General features: G+C 37.3%; 1 protein-coding gene across 2 annotated transcripts in view; it reads left to right on the top strand.

The window, feature by feature from the left end:
- OSBPL6 (oxysterol binding protein like 6) overlaps positions 1-15,590 on the top strand; it is a 1,023,860-nt gene that overhangs the window by 353,750 nt on the left and 654,520 nt on the right. For both annotated transcript variants that reach the window (XM_044075314.1, XM_044075313.1), the window contains exon 3: positions 8,978-9,100. In XM_044075314.1, the coding sequence (XP_043931249.1) occupies positions 8,978-9,100 (123 nt within the window). The remainder of the gene's footprint in view (positions 1-8,977; positions 9,101-15,590) is intronic.

The raw sequence follows: 15,590 nt of genomic DNA, 5'->3' as shown, positions 1-15,590 counted from the left end.
ATCAGTGCCCTGTATAGCTATACATTGGGGCCAAGTCCCTGTATAGTTATGCATTAGGATCGATCAGTTAACCTTAACATAATTAATTTCACCAGGAATATATTGACTTTGGCCTTGATGCGGCTTCGGTAAATTACTGGTGAGGAAATCTAAGAAAACTACTCTACATGAGAGACCTATATCCAGGACTTTAGTAATTTGATCATAAAAACTTAATAAATTTATCAATGCAGATCTAATTTTTTGATGAAAGTCCAAAATGGTTTTGTCTGTGCTATTTTTTTACCCAGTATTTCAGTAATGCATCTTTCAAAGCATTTGCCCAGAATGGAAGTGAAGTTACTAGATCTATAGTTATTAACATGACATTTATTACCTTTTGTATACATTGATGCATATTTTACATGAGCTCAGAGCATCATCTAAATACTTGTATATAAGGGAACACTAGCATGCTGGGTAGCATGCCCCACAGCACAGCAGCAAAAAAAAAAAAGAGTTGTCCATACCCACACACCTACACAATAATGTGATCTAAGTTATGTTATAAATTCCCTATTGGTCAGGAGGACATACAGCTTCTTTCTGTAATTGTGTTGTCCACACACACACACACACACACACACACACACACATTACAAGGACCTCACAATGGGGTGCATTGTTATTGCAGTTAACTACGTGATATATTTATATATATATATATATATATATATATATATATATATATATATATATATACACACACACACACACACACACACACACACACACACACACACACACACACACACACACACACACACGTATGTATATCCATCTTGCAGTGTTCTACTGGGCAACATTGACGCTGCATGGATTTGTGTGGCTACATGCCTGCTGTGCTACTGCGTTGCTACAAATCAGCTGAGTTGTCTGCTCAGCAGAGTACCATTGTCAGCACTGGTATCAGCAGAGTACCATTGTCAGCACTGGTATCAGCAGAGTACCACTGTCAGCACTGGTATCATCAGAGTACCACTGTCAGCACTGGTATCAGCAGAGTACCATTGTCAGTACTGGTATCAGCAGAGTACCACTGTCAGCACTGGTATCAGCAGAGTACCATTGTCAGCACTGGTATCAGCAGAGTACCATTGTCAGCACTGGCATCAGCAGAGTACCACTGTCAGTACTGGTATCAGCAGAGTACCACTGTCAACACTGGTATCAGCAGAGTACCACTGTCAGCACTGGTATCAGCAGAGTACCACTGGCAGCACTGGTATCAGCAGAGTACCATTGTCAGCACTGGTATTTATAATTATTTTCTTCACTGCCAGACATCACTGTGAAGCTCTGTTGCAAGCACAGAGTAGATGCACAGTTGTTATCTACGATTCCCCACTTTAGTCTTTTGGTCATTACTATGCTTGTTTATGCCCACTGAATTTGGTTTCCTGTATTGATTCCACTATTACATTTACACTGACGATAGAGTTTACTGATCTGCCAAACAGACTTTATTTGATGGTAACGTTTTGCATGGAAACAAATCTGTATTATTTTGTTATTTCTTTGTGATACTTATGTTTTTAACTTGCTAGGCTTTATTACATGACTGTTTATAATGATGATACTGTTATAGATTTTTGCATTAATAGGATGTTTGAAATATTAGTATTTTCAAGAAGAGCGATTCAGAATGCATTACTGAAGTATGTTTGCATTTGTATGTAGTTTGTATTACCATGTATATTTCTATGCTTTATAAATAAACTGCTATGTTTTCTGAACTATATACTTTGAGGATACTTAGAGAGGATCACTCTGCTAATTTAATGATCTGATAGGTAATTGTACAAAGTAATGGGTTATGTTTTGAAACTATGTCTTTTTTTTTTTTGAACTCAGCATTTTAACGTTTTTTTTTTCCAGTGGCCTGGTATTAATTTGTTTTTCAGCTTTAAGAAGTACGTGTTTTTCTAAGTGGCTCATTGGAATGATCACAATACAGATTGATTCAAGGAAGCACAATAAGAGGTTGATTATTTTATTTATTTATTTTACATTTGTTGACCGGGTTAGTCCAACTGAGCTTTTGGCTTGTTTTCAGTGGAGACTCGAGGAGAAAAGCTCCACAGTGAGTTTTTAAATTTTACAAGCAATGGTTAAGAAATCATATTTGCAGTAAGATAAACTTTTCAAAAAGACATTTACAGCAATTCAATGATTTGAATCACCAAGGAAAAAAAAACTTTACTTAACACCATCTTTATAATCTTTAACAGCAATGAAGTATACACACACATGTATGTAAATCCATCTTGCAGTGTTCTACTGGGCAACATTGACACTGCATGGATTTGTGTGGCTGCATGCAATAACAATGCACCCCATTTTTCTTGCTGTAAAGTTTAAACTGATTAGTAAAATAGCTTAACTGCAGTCTGATGGCTACTGGTTTAGAAGTGTGATATACTTCATTGTTGTTAAAGATTATAAAGATGGCATTTTTTCTTTGGTGATTCAAATCATTGAATCTGTACTCTTAAGTTGGCTAATATATTGGTCAAGTCAAGTTTGCTCAGGGCTATCTTGAGAGTTGCCTTTTACCAGTAATGATAGGAATAAGAATTTGAGGAACTGATGCTGTTTTATGTGTGAAACATTGGCTTGGCTTTATGGATTGTACCATTTTCACTGATTACAGTGTTTCAGTAATAGATAGCCGAGCATTACTACTTAATACAACCAGCTTACTTAAAGCAGTGTTCTTGGTTATAATTTGGGGAGGGGAGAAAGATGTGGTTTGCTTTTTTTTCTTTTCACACTGTTAACATTGTAGATGTACCAGTTTCTGGGCATAGGATTGGTGGATTGCCTGTGATTTTTGACATAGGATATTTTTCTACCACATTGTGAATAACTGTTCCCTTTATTTTTGATGTGTGTGTGTGTGTGTGTGTGTGTGTGTGTGTGTGTGTGTGTGTGTGTGTGTGTGTGTGTGTATATATGTGTGTGTGTGTGTGTGTGTGTGTGTGTGTTATAAGGGAAGATGGGTGATACAAAACTATTTTCAAGGATGATGAAGGACTGTCATGTGTCAGTAATTCTGTGTGGTGCATGTTTTTTTTTTTTTTTTGCTGAAGATGTTCTGCAAGGTTATGCATTCTTGTCAAGTGTGTTGTATGTGTTAAATGTTTTCTTTGTTATGTCATGCATGGGCATGGATTAAAGGTTTGAGATTATATTGTCAAGGGTATGATGCAAAAACTTTTGCTGATAATTCAATTTCTTTGTCATGGGAGTATATCAAGTACTTGATGTTGAATAAGGTTTTATTACCTGATCTACACTAGGGGGTGACATTAAAAAGACAATTACCAAAATGCCACTCCATAATAAAGTTAAATCAGAATCACTCTGATGCACAATCGAAGGAGTAAGGCAGAATGCCAATGGACCAGTCCTTTTTTCTTACCCGTCCTGTAATTTTGTATATGAAGATGCTTAAAGGTGTATAAGTTTAAGTGAAAGGGATATGATTAATGAGTGAAAACTGAATGCAGAAGGAATGAATATAGCGATAACCCACGCCTGGGTGTGGGAAATGCTAAATTTACCCACGGTTGGCGTGGTTTGGTCCCGAGGGCGAAGCCCGAGGGACCAAACAAAGCCAACCGTGGGTAAATTTAGCATTACCCATACCCAGGCGTGGGTTATTGCTATTATACCATGACATTATTTAAGAAAAGAAACTATTACTTTTCTTAAATAATGGCATAGTATAATGCCTGTTTACTGCCCTTCCGCAGATGTCTGGCATCCGCAGTTCTGATGTACTGCACGCGCGCAGTACATCAGAGCTGTGAGCAACGAGAAAGCAAGATCTCCGTTGCTTTTTTAGCTATGTTAAATGAGTTTAACATAGCGAGACAGTTTTAAAATAAGCAACGGACATCTCCGTTGCTTATTTTAAAACTGTCTCGCTATGTTAAACTCATTTAACATAGCGAACACTAAAAAAGCAATGGAGATCTTGCTTTCTCCGTTGTTTAAAACTGTTCACTGTTAAATGGGTTTAACATAGCGAGACAGCTTTAAAATAAGCAACGGAGATCTCCGTTGCTTATTTTAAAGTTGTCTCGCTATGTTAAACCCATTTAACATAGCGAGACAGTGTTTTAAAAAATCGAGTTATACTAATGGAAAAAAGTCCGGGCGACCGGACCTTTTTCCATTAGTATAACTCGATTTACAACGGGCACGCTGGCCAATCAGCGTGCACGTTTTGGGGGGATCATGGTATAATTGGAGATATTAACTACTTCTGATATCCAGTAACACATCCTAAGTACATAATTAACAAATGTGTTATTTATCTCAATTGTGAATAAGATGGATTTATTACGGTTTTTCTGTATCATTAGGTTATTTGAGAATTGTTATTGCATATATTTATGGTCCTATTTTTCTTGATTGTTTAAACTGTTTGTTTCAAGTCAATAAAGGTTCCTTTTTCACAAAAAGATAAATAATTAGTTTTCATTCCCATCAGAACAAAATATGTGCCTGCTTTAAAGCCCCATATACCCACTTGGTTAGTTAAATGTATCACACCTTTTGTACAATGTAACATAAATTTTCCTTCCATAGTGGAAGAACAAGGTAGACAAAATGTAGAAAAAAGAATGACTTGTTTAAGAATGTTTCTAGTCTGACAGTCTAAGAGGTAGCAGTTTGGCTTACAGTGCATCAACAGAAAACAATGTAGTCTGTGCCCGCCTTATAAGAAGACAGGATTGTTGTTTACAGTGAATTGCATGTTAACAGTCCCTCATCTCCTTTGTATAATAGAGACATTGTTAAATGGAATTGCTACCTACAATGCCAAAAAACAGCTGTGTGCATATTTTTCTAGCAGCACTTCCAAGATGAATCTTGTATTCCATTCCTGGTGTTCAGCTGTCTAGCGTTCTCATTGAATAACTCTAATTCTCATACGTAAAGAAGAGGAAAAACATTATATTTCAATTTTCAAAAAAAGATTTTTTTCAATGCTGAGCAAAGAAATGAACAAGAAAACTACAGGAATTACCACATACATATGTATGAAGTGGAACAACTTCCACCATTTCTGATCTTTTAACTGGGCTACACATTACCATGCTGAAAGACTTGACTTGTTTTTAAAGATTACTGCAGTCTGTAATACATACAAATGCATTTTTCTGAGGCTGGAAGTGTTACGGATTGGATAGTTCAGGGCAAGGTCTCTCGTACTGAACAGGAGAGGCCTGAGGAAAGCAACTATTTTGCTTTTTGCTAATACCAGTAATGCATGCAGCAATGTGCCATCTGGAGTTTTAGTGTCAAATATTGTTTTCCAGAGGTGTGGCCCCAACTCCTCTTTAAGTGCCCCACACATAGCTCTCAGCCATTCACCTCCAAAATGTGGAACACTGCCTCTCATAATGTGGAACAAACAGGCAAAATGTGAAACACTTATTACTTACTAACAACTTCAGCTAGGAAGCTCACAGGATGGTTGAACATGTCCTTTTGTACTTATAAGATGTTATTTTGATGAATGAATGTGATTCAGAATTAGCTAAAAGAATTCTTAACACTAAGTAAGTGACAGACCTTTTCATTCTGGCACAGCACAGAACATGGACTTTTTAAGATTTAAAATGAGGAATATTCCTCACAATGACGTATACTTTGTTTCCTGCACTCTCAGCCTAATTGCATTGAAAACTGTGGTTACATGAAGCCATTATCATCAGTGAAAATAAATCAATGACAATATACAAAAACAGTCATTTGTTTGGTAGACCACTAAAATTATATTTTATATATATATATATATATATATATATATATATATATATATATATTGATAGATTATAGGTAGATATCTATCTATATATATAGAGAGATATCTGTAGATATATTTCTATCTAGCTATATATATCTACATATATAAAGATATATATTTATATATGTGTATATAGAGCTAGATAGCTATGACTATGTGCATGTGTGCCATTTGTTTTATCATAGGTTCATAGGTGTGTACTAGGCTAATGGCCCTGGAGCCTTTACAAGCCTAACCCAAAACAAATTGCCAAGGTACCGTGCCACCCAATGTTAGTTCACAGTGCCCCTATCGATTAGGGTAACTGGAATGATCCCTGGAGTGAACTTTCTGTTACCCATCCACTCGTCAAGATTTCTCTTGAAGAGGGCCAGTGAGGTGCTCTGCTTGACATGAATGAGAAGCTTATTCCAGAGTATAGGCAGTCTTTGGTAGCTGACCCTGTCCCTCCAGCATGTTCTGTTAATTGTGGTAATGAGGTTGTGATCTCTGGAGCATGTGGCGTGGGGGGATTGGGATTTCTTTAGGTGTAGCATTTCAAGTAGGGCTAGGTCAGATATGGCTTTGTAAGTCAAGCAGAGATCACCTCTAAGTAAACGATAAGAGACTGAGAACAGCTGAAGTTTCTTGAGTCTGTTCATGTAGGACATGTGTTTAAAGCCTAGGATCCCTTTTGTGAGGTACTTTTGTGGCCTCTCCAGCTATTGTAGGTGTGTGGGCAGGTACATGCCAAATTGTCCACTATATTCAATGACTGGTCTAATGAGAGATGAGTAGAGAGGGATGATGATCTCTTTCTTCCTGGATGTGAAACCTTTGGTTATAAGATGTGCCATGTAGAAGGACTTTCTGACCACATTGGCAATGTGGTGGTCGAAGGTGAGGTGGCTGTCGACCTGGGTGCACAGATCTCTTATGGCCCCTTCAATGTTCAGTGGGCTCCCATCAACGTGGTAATTCATGGGAATTGAGTTTTTTCCAAAGGGGATGATAACGCATTTTTTGGCGTTAAGCTTCAGGCCATGGTTCTGACACCAGTAATTGGTCTCAGAGAGGCCATTTTGTAGGATGTCTGCATCACTTGGGGAGTTGATAATGACTCCTAGCTTGCAGTCATCAGCCACCTTGGTCAGCCAGAGTCCTTCTGTGTTGGCCTGGACTTCTGAGAAGTAGACACTAAACAGGAGAGGGCCCAGGACTGAGCCCTGTGGGACTCCACTCATGACTGGTCGACAGTCTGACTTGGAATCCACAGCTTTCACTCTGTGGGTCTTGGCTGTGTGCCACTTTTCAACCCACCTAGTGATGTAAGGATTGATGCCTAGTTTGGTGAGTTTATCAGTGATATCTGAGTAGGGAATGGTATCAAAGGCCTTGGCCAGGTGAAGATAGGCTGCATGCACTGCCTTACCCTCATCCACAACCTTGGTGACTGCCTGAAAGAAGTCAACCAGGTTCAGTAGGCAGGATCACCCCTTGACAAAGCCAAACTGTGTGGTATCAAGAGTTTGGAGATTGCATATATCTTTGTTAAGCAGGTCCATGATGATGCGCTCCATAACTTTGCATGCCAGACTTGTCAGGCTAATGGGACGATAGTTCCCAGGGTCTGTAATTGCCCCCCCCCCCACGTATGGAGTGGAATGACTGTAGCATTGCGCCATTCATTAGGGACATAGCCTGAGGTAAGACTGTGATTGAACAGGGCACACAGATGTTGTGGCAGTTAATTTTGTAGCTCATGTAGGACGCAGCCAGGGATACTATCACGTCCCAAGTTCTCATTTTCATAGTTCATATACTAGAGCATTTGGGATGTTGTATGTTCATTTTTGCCAACTTCTGAGTTCCAAGTCACCTAAGCTAGCAAAAGAAGAATGCTGACATTTGTGTGTGTGTGTGTGTGTGTGTGTGTGTGTGTGTGTGTGTGTGTGTGTGTGTGTGTGAGGGTTACCATATGGTGTAATAGTGATTTTTGCCCCTTCCTTCCTATTGTGTGATCTTGTAGTTGGTATAAGTAAGTAGCAGAGAGTTGGGGGTGCAACCTTTTTTTTTGCATTTCTTTTTTCAGTGAATTGTGTTCAATGTTTATAAATTGGCATTTTGTGTTTTTAAACATTTCGGTGTAAATATAGATACATTTTTGTAGTTGGAATACACATGAATTTTTCTTTGGTCAATCGACAATGTGTATTCTCTCAAGGTTTAACAGTGTAAGCAAAATGATATTTACTTACATTGCTGTGACTTCTTGGTGCTGATCTGTGTTTACTGCAAAGTAGCAGTTTCCTGAGACAGAGGAAATTGTCTTTTACCCCACTGTTGTGCAATCTTGCATTATGATATATGTAACGTTGTTGGTATGTGGGGGTGAAGGGGGCTTCCTCCTGCAGAAAACAATTTGTTTGTGTCTTTCAGCTTTTCCCGGTTAGGGGTCGCCACAGCGAAACTCCGGTCCGCTAATGATTGGTAGTGGATTTTTACGTACCGGGTTACCAGCCCTGACGCACAACCTTCAACGAAGGTACACCCCATTCACGTATGCCTCCATACAGAAGACGCTCTAGCTGAGAATCGAATGGGACAATGCTACCGCAGCACCACCACTGGAGTCCTGCAGAAAACAATGATTTTAACATTTGTTTTTATTTTTGATGTTCCCATAGGTAGAGTTAATAGTGATATAATGTTTTTGATATACTGAATACTCAATTTAATGCAGATGAAATCGATTGATAAATGGTTTTACTCATTTCAATTTCTGAGCATGTGCTACACATATACACACAGACACAAACACACACAAAGAAAAGCCACGGTATGAATGTGTGATTATTTTAAAAATGTGTTGCATGTAGTGTATGATCTGGTTTGTAGCAATCCAGTATGAATGGTAGAATTGATGTTGCTGCTGTATTCATTTAAAAATAATAATCTAGATATGGGGAATGTTTATGAATTTTAACCACTTCACCAAAGACAATAAAGGAGGCAAAACAGATTCATAGCTAAGAGAGAACTGAATTCTGTTGTACTTGTTTTTGTTCAGTTTTGCATATGTGAACTTGTGAACTGTAGCAGAAGAGATATATGACTCATACTATTTTCTTGCAGGAAGGTGACAACTGGGAAATTATAGAAGGACTGAAAATTGGCCAAACCAATGTTCAGAAGCCAGACAAGCATGAAGGATTCATGCTGAAGAAGAGAAAATGGCCCCTGAAAGGCTGGCACAAGGTAAAACATGTTGCATTATATTTTAATTATTTGACTTTGCAAATAAAATGTCTCATTATACTTTATATCTGTGGTGCAGCACTAAATATCATTACACTCTGAACTCATAATATTCATGTTTAGAATGCTGCTGAATGGTAAGGTATCTGACAGTGCATAGTAAGTAGCTGTTTAGATTTATTATGAGAAAGTGTTGGACAAAATTCATGGTCTTGCATATTATTTGATGTTTAGTAGATGTTTATAAAAGTAAACAAGCTGTAGCTCATTCATTAAATAAAGCAGCTTCTGTACCAGTTGAGATGTTATATGTTAATAAGTGAAGCAGAAGCAGATTGGTTGTTAATTTCCACTTCTGCAAATTGAGAATCTTGTTAGTAAAAAATAAAGTAAATAAACATAAAAAAACTATAAAGCTTACAGGGGCAGAGAAATAGAAGGAGGCTTTGAAATATTTTATAATATCCAACAATGGACCTCTGAGTCCTGCCCAAATGGTACATACCACACCTGTCCCATACATGGGGGTGTCAGTGCTTGCTGTCGTACACCTCACTAATGCTGTGCTGCTTATCCAGCAGCTGACCATTTGGCTGCAGATGGTCAACTCTAGGCCCTCATAGGACATTGTCAGCACTAAGGACTCCCTGATTCTCTCTCTCTTTTCTCACACAGTGCTGTACTATACAGTGCCATTTAATTCCTGAACAAGACACCTACCTGCTGTGTATGATTAGACACTTGATTCTGCCACTTCAACATGTTGTGGTAGCCATGTGGCCTTGCATTCTTTTTTAACAACTAGGCATGTATGATGGATGTTGTTTGTTCATTTACCTAGTAGGCCATTTTGTTATATGACCATATTTGCTAGGTAGCCTGCAGACAAAAATGACTCAGTAATGAAAATGCATTGTCTGTGTTATTGCTGGTAATGTACATACATGTTCAGGAATGTGCTTTTATTTTAACTCTATCTTCTATCTATCCATCTCTCCATCTATCCATCCATCTATCTATCTATCTATCTATCTATCTATCTATATCTATCTATATCTATCTATCTATCTATCTATCTATCTATCTATCTATCTATCTATCTATCTGTCTGTCTATCTGTCTATCCATCTATCTATCCATCTATCTATTTATCTATCTATCTATCTGTCTGTCTATCTATCTGTATATCTATCTATACATCCATCTATTTATCTAGCTATCTATCTGTCTATCTATCTATCTATCTATCTATCTATCTATCTATCTATCTATTGCTGTTATTCATTAAGCACTGTTTTTATTTACCACTGCTTTTCTGTGTTTATTATAATTGATAGCAGGAGTATTTTTTTTAACATTTGCTTTTTTAAAGATATGACATCATCTAACTCAGTGTCATTCAAGCCCAATATTACGTCGTTTCAAAACTAACTTACATTTCACAGCACAGAGTTTCTGTTCTGTAAGACGTATAGTATGGAAATCTTTACCTGCCATTCTCAAGGAACTTACCATCTACTCACAATAAATGTTTGTATTTATTGTCATTGACCTGGGCTGAGCCTGGAATTGGACTATTGGATCAGTGTTCTTCCCTAGTAAAAAATTACAAATAAAATTGCTACAGCCATCAAAGACAAGACTTGTTTGAAATGACATCAGTCTTTTGTATAAAGTCTGATTACTGAAGTGTAAGAAGACATTTGTTACTAATCAGTGCAGATTACTCTACATTCTCAATAAGTGAATGATCATACCACAGATGCCAATAACTCCTGTCAGAGACTGTGTTCACAGAATATGTGTTCCAGTTTCTTACGTTCTTACTTTCTATTTTCCGCAGTCTGTCTCTCTCCACTAGCAGCTTTTGATATTTTCCACATATTAGTTTTCTATAATAGTGTCTGCTTTTTCATCTTTCTGCATTTGTGTCGCTAGTATTTTCAGTTTTCAGCATTGGAATTTGGGATGCATTGTTTGACTAGGGGGGGACACATTCTAAGGATTGTATGATAACTACTAAAAAGGTAGATAGACAAGCTGTCAAATATTTTGTATTTTCGGTCAGCTTGACATTGTTTTCCATTCAGTGTAATTTATTACTTTGTTACTTGCATGGTCTAATCGTGGAGAGGAATCTGTCCAGTTTAACCCGTCCCTCCCTAGAAAACAATTTGATACTTAAACAGGATAAAAAGCTTTGCTACATTCAGATTGCAAATTATGTTCAATAATTACTATCAGGCCCTTCACCTACTCCAGCAGCTCTCTACAATTTCCAAAAAAGAAACAAAGCCAGCTTGGGCTATTTTTGTGCCATTGATTTTTTATTTATTTATTTATTTTTATTTTGGGATGATTATGTTAAAAGATGAGCAGCTTGTCTGTCAGTCTTTATAACCAAGCATTTTGCATGTCATGACTATAAACCTAATTGGCTTCTGGAATAAGTTTGGACTGACTTGAATCATAAGCATAAGAACATTTTATTCATGTTAATGGCAGCATCATTAAGTAAAGAAAAAAAAAATACAAATCTATGTCAGCATATCCAAAGCATTTAGTATAGCATTGTTAAGTATGAAGGATACTGCAACCACATCTGTCCTTCTGCATTTCTTTGTCTGTCTTCATTTTCTTAGATGCAGGCTTTCTTATGTTCAATATAACTTAGCTTTTCATGCATCTGCATTTCTCTTCTACTACAGGACATTGATATAACACTAAACAAACTCGTATTATACTTACATTTTACATCCATAAGATTATTTAAAGTCCAGTTAAAGGACATTCTTAGATCTCTACAAGGCATTTAATTTAATGGGTTATAAGCTGTAATGCTATATGCTTCCATTCATTAATCTTGGTTTTCATGTTATATACAAACAATACATTAGGATGGGTGTTACAGGAAAATAATTGAGTACTCAGGGGTGATGTGAGGTGGTGGGCCTCCACACCCAGGGAAAGTCCATTATTTTTCTGTAATTCCCAGCCATAAAGGCATTTTTGTGCTTTGTAAGACATTAGCAGAAATCAGTACTTTTAATGTTAAGTGCTTTTGTTTGTATTGGGTAATAGAACTCTTATCAGAAATTATGAAGTTCTGTTAAACAGAAGGAATGAACATCCTTAACATTAAACTTCCTGCTTCCTGCTGAAGTCTTGCTTTTGCAGTGTTTTCTTTTTTTGTTTGTTTTATGCTGAGACATTTGATTACTGTGCTTGGAAAATGGGCTGTCTGTTAAATCATTTTGTATGTGATTTCCTATTACTATGCCAAACCCCACTTTATTATTCTGAATGTACCCATAAAGACTTATGAAGTAAAAAATAAAAAGTCATGGGTATTCAGAAGCCATGTAGCTGAAACACTAGTATTTAAGGATCATTTGTATAAATCCCATGGGCCTCCAGTACCGAAGGTTTAAGATACTTGCTTTTCGAAGAGGGAAACACTAACTGCAAGATCTGCATCTTCATAAAAATAAAACTTTGCAAGAAAAGGACAGCAAATGTTAAGATCTGATGGTAATATTATTAAAGAATTTGTGCAGGCAGGGTTTTACTCCCTGATACGTGTTACTCCCTAAACACCTCCTTAAATATGTAAATTCTCAAAGCACTGTAAGTCTGGGCAGGGAGAATAGTATGAGGTGCCACAACTTGAGAGTTGCTATATACTCCGAACTGTTTCCACTGATCATTATTAAATTATTATTATTATTATTATTATTAAGTCATTAAATATAAGCCTAAGTCTGCTTTGCATATTTACTAGTTGTGTAAGACAGGTTGGAAAGAAAGTATGAGGAGGAGATCTTACGACCCATGCTTTGTAAAATCATCCCAAGTAAAATAAATGCACAATAACTGATTTACAAAGACATTATTAAACACAGAAAGGCTGCAGTTACAGGGGAAAATATACTAATTAAATAATTCATTCCTCTTTCAGGGAAACTATCTAGTTATTCATATGCCTGCATATCCTTTCCATATAGTTAATTTATTACTGCATAGATATTTAAACAACATAATTTTAAAAAGTGACACTAGAGGATTTTTTTTTACTTATTAACAAAAGTAATTTCATTTTTTATTGACTCCACTGCTGATCCAATATTTCTTACCATTCTACTAATTTTAAGTTTTTGTAGTCATGCTTCCAAATCAAAGAGCTGAACAGAGAAAATGCTGTCTCTGTGAGCTTTACAAGTGAATTTCAAGCCACACATATTCTTTTGCATAAAAGCTATTGTGCTTAACGGCTTTTATAAAAGATCATCCATTACTCTTACATTTATACTGAGCCTGTTTAGTCTTATCCCAATGGTTTACTCTGAAAATGTAGAAAGAATGAAAAAAAAAAAACATACTGCCAACTGTTACTCACCAGATTATTGAAGAGGCATTAATACATTTGCTGTTCTTAAAATTATAATATAGGCAATAATCCCGATTCTTCCTTACCAATTTGACAAAATGCAGATCGGCCTTATAGTGTTTTGTGCAGTGATTCCTAAATCACTCTAAGGTATGCCCTAGTCTTCTTTCATTACCAATAAAAGAACGTATCCTGAAAATTGCACTCAAAAATATATTTTCTACAAAGACTTTACTACTAGAGTTTCCCGGGACTTTTCTTCAAGTTTACATTACAAATAACTGTCACATTTGTATGTTAGGGATTACTTTCATTTTTTGTAGTTTTTCTGTTGGCTGAGCTATTCTGCCAGGCTCACTGTATTGTATAGAGACTAAAGGATTTCATAGGCAAATGTGGAGGAAGAACAGTAATTAATAGTAGGTATGCACGGACATTCAAAGCTTGTGGCTATGCCAAAGGAGGTGTGGACTTCAGCGAAGTAAGAAAAGCATTGTTCAGAGAGCTGTAGACAGACGTGAGGGGATAGAGAAATATATCTTCTTCTCTGCTGTTGACTTAAAGTTAGATACCATGGTGGTGGATGAGAGGAAGCATCTAAGGAAGAATTTGTAAAGACTGACCAAGTGAGACAAAAGGTGGAAGCGAAAGTTAATTCCAGACATATGACAAGTACTGCACCTGGATTATGTCAGTTGTCAGGTGAAGTATCAACTGGGAGAAAGGAGAACTGATGAAAAGTGAGCAGGAAAAGGATGTGGAAGTAACACACACCTGGAGAGGGCCACAGGAGCAGAGTGTGAGGGCAGTGACACCAGCAAACAGAATTATGAGGACTACCTTCAGGGAGATAGGCTACACAAGCAAAAGACTCTGTTTAGTCCCGCTCCGGTCACAGCTTGAGGATTCTGTCCAGTTCTGGTGGTCATACCAGGAGATAGACATCAGACTGATGGAAGGAGTCAACAGGAAAGCCATCAGAAGTGCACAGCAGATGGTGGAGAAGCCATATGAACAGAGATTAGGGGAACTAAATCTGTTCTCAGGAGAGAGCAGAAGAGACAGGATACATGATGTGGGTGCAAAATATCATGCCAGGCAGTGGTGAAAAGGTTATCCTGAACACAAACATCAAGACAGGCTATACCTAGGATCTGCAAAAGTGCGTCTTTACAGAGTGTGTTAGGGAGCAATATAGAATGGACTGAGATGATGGACAGTGAAGAGGGGAACCTTCAAATGCTTTCAGGAGGGCATGGGGCAGGTGGAGAAAGGGTGAGAGAGGAAATTGAGATGGAGGGAGAGCTAGAATGACAAATGCACTCAAAAAAGCAAACTACATAGAGGTGTATTATCTCCTTCTGCTGTCGTGCAAGTATAACGTAATGCTACTGTGCAGATTGGGGTGAGCACTGTATTTCAGTACTTCATTGGCTTTGCAAGAAAAGTATATTCCAGTCAGTCAGTGGTTCTGTAAATGCTAGGATCACAGGGGAGTTGCAACACATACAACTTGCACATCAAGCAAGGTCAGAAAACAAATATTCATATGAAATATTGTCAAAATTATATTTTGCTGAAAAACATTTTTAAAAGAAAACTCACCATCAAGGTGAAAGCTCAGTTATGCCAAATGTACATACCTCCTTCCCAAATAAACTATATGGATTTCAATATAATGTCAAAAAAAATTACAAGTGGAAACACCAGTCACTACCATTAATGTTGCTGGCATTGAATTATGAGCTCCAGTAAATGTTCCAGATGACTTTATTAATCTTTTCACCACCACTACCTGTAACGTGTTTGCTCACAGGGTCATAGGTACTCACTAGGTTATTGATCAGAGGGGGATGGGTAGTAGGCTACACATTTAGGCTGGAGATGTATGATGGGTTCTTGTAATCAGTTGTGGTTAGACTACTGCTGGTGGGGGTCTGTGAAGTGAAGAAGGGAGTATCGTCTTGATGTCCTTAAGGGAAAGAAAAGGAAAAAAATATGTTGAAAAACTAATAGTTTCAGAGTTGCTTTTCATAATGAAACAGGGAAATTAAACATTAATGGGACCCAGTTTTCCCATTCCACATTACGTCTGGAATCAAT

Source organism: Protopterus annectens, chromosome 6.part0, assembly GCF_019279795.1.
Source record: "Protopterus annectens isolate FY-2018-M chromosome 6.part0, PAN1.0, whole genome shotgun sequence".
Lineage (NCBI taxonomy): Eukaryota > Metazoa > Chordata > Ceratodontiformes > Protopteridae > Protopterus > Protopterus annectens.
The sequence above is the reverse complement of the archived record's forward strand: the minus strand, read 5'-3'. Positions and strand labels throughout refer to the sequence as shown.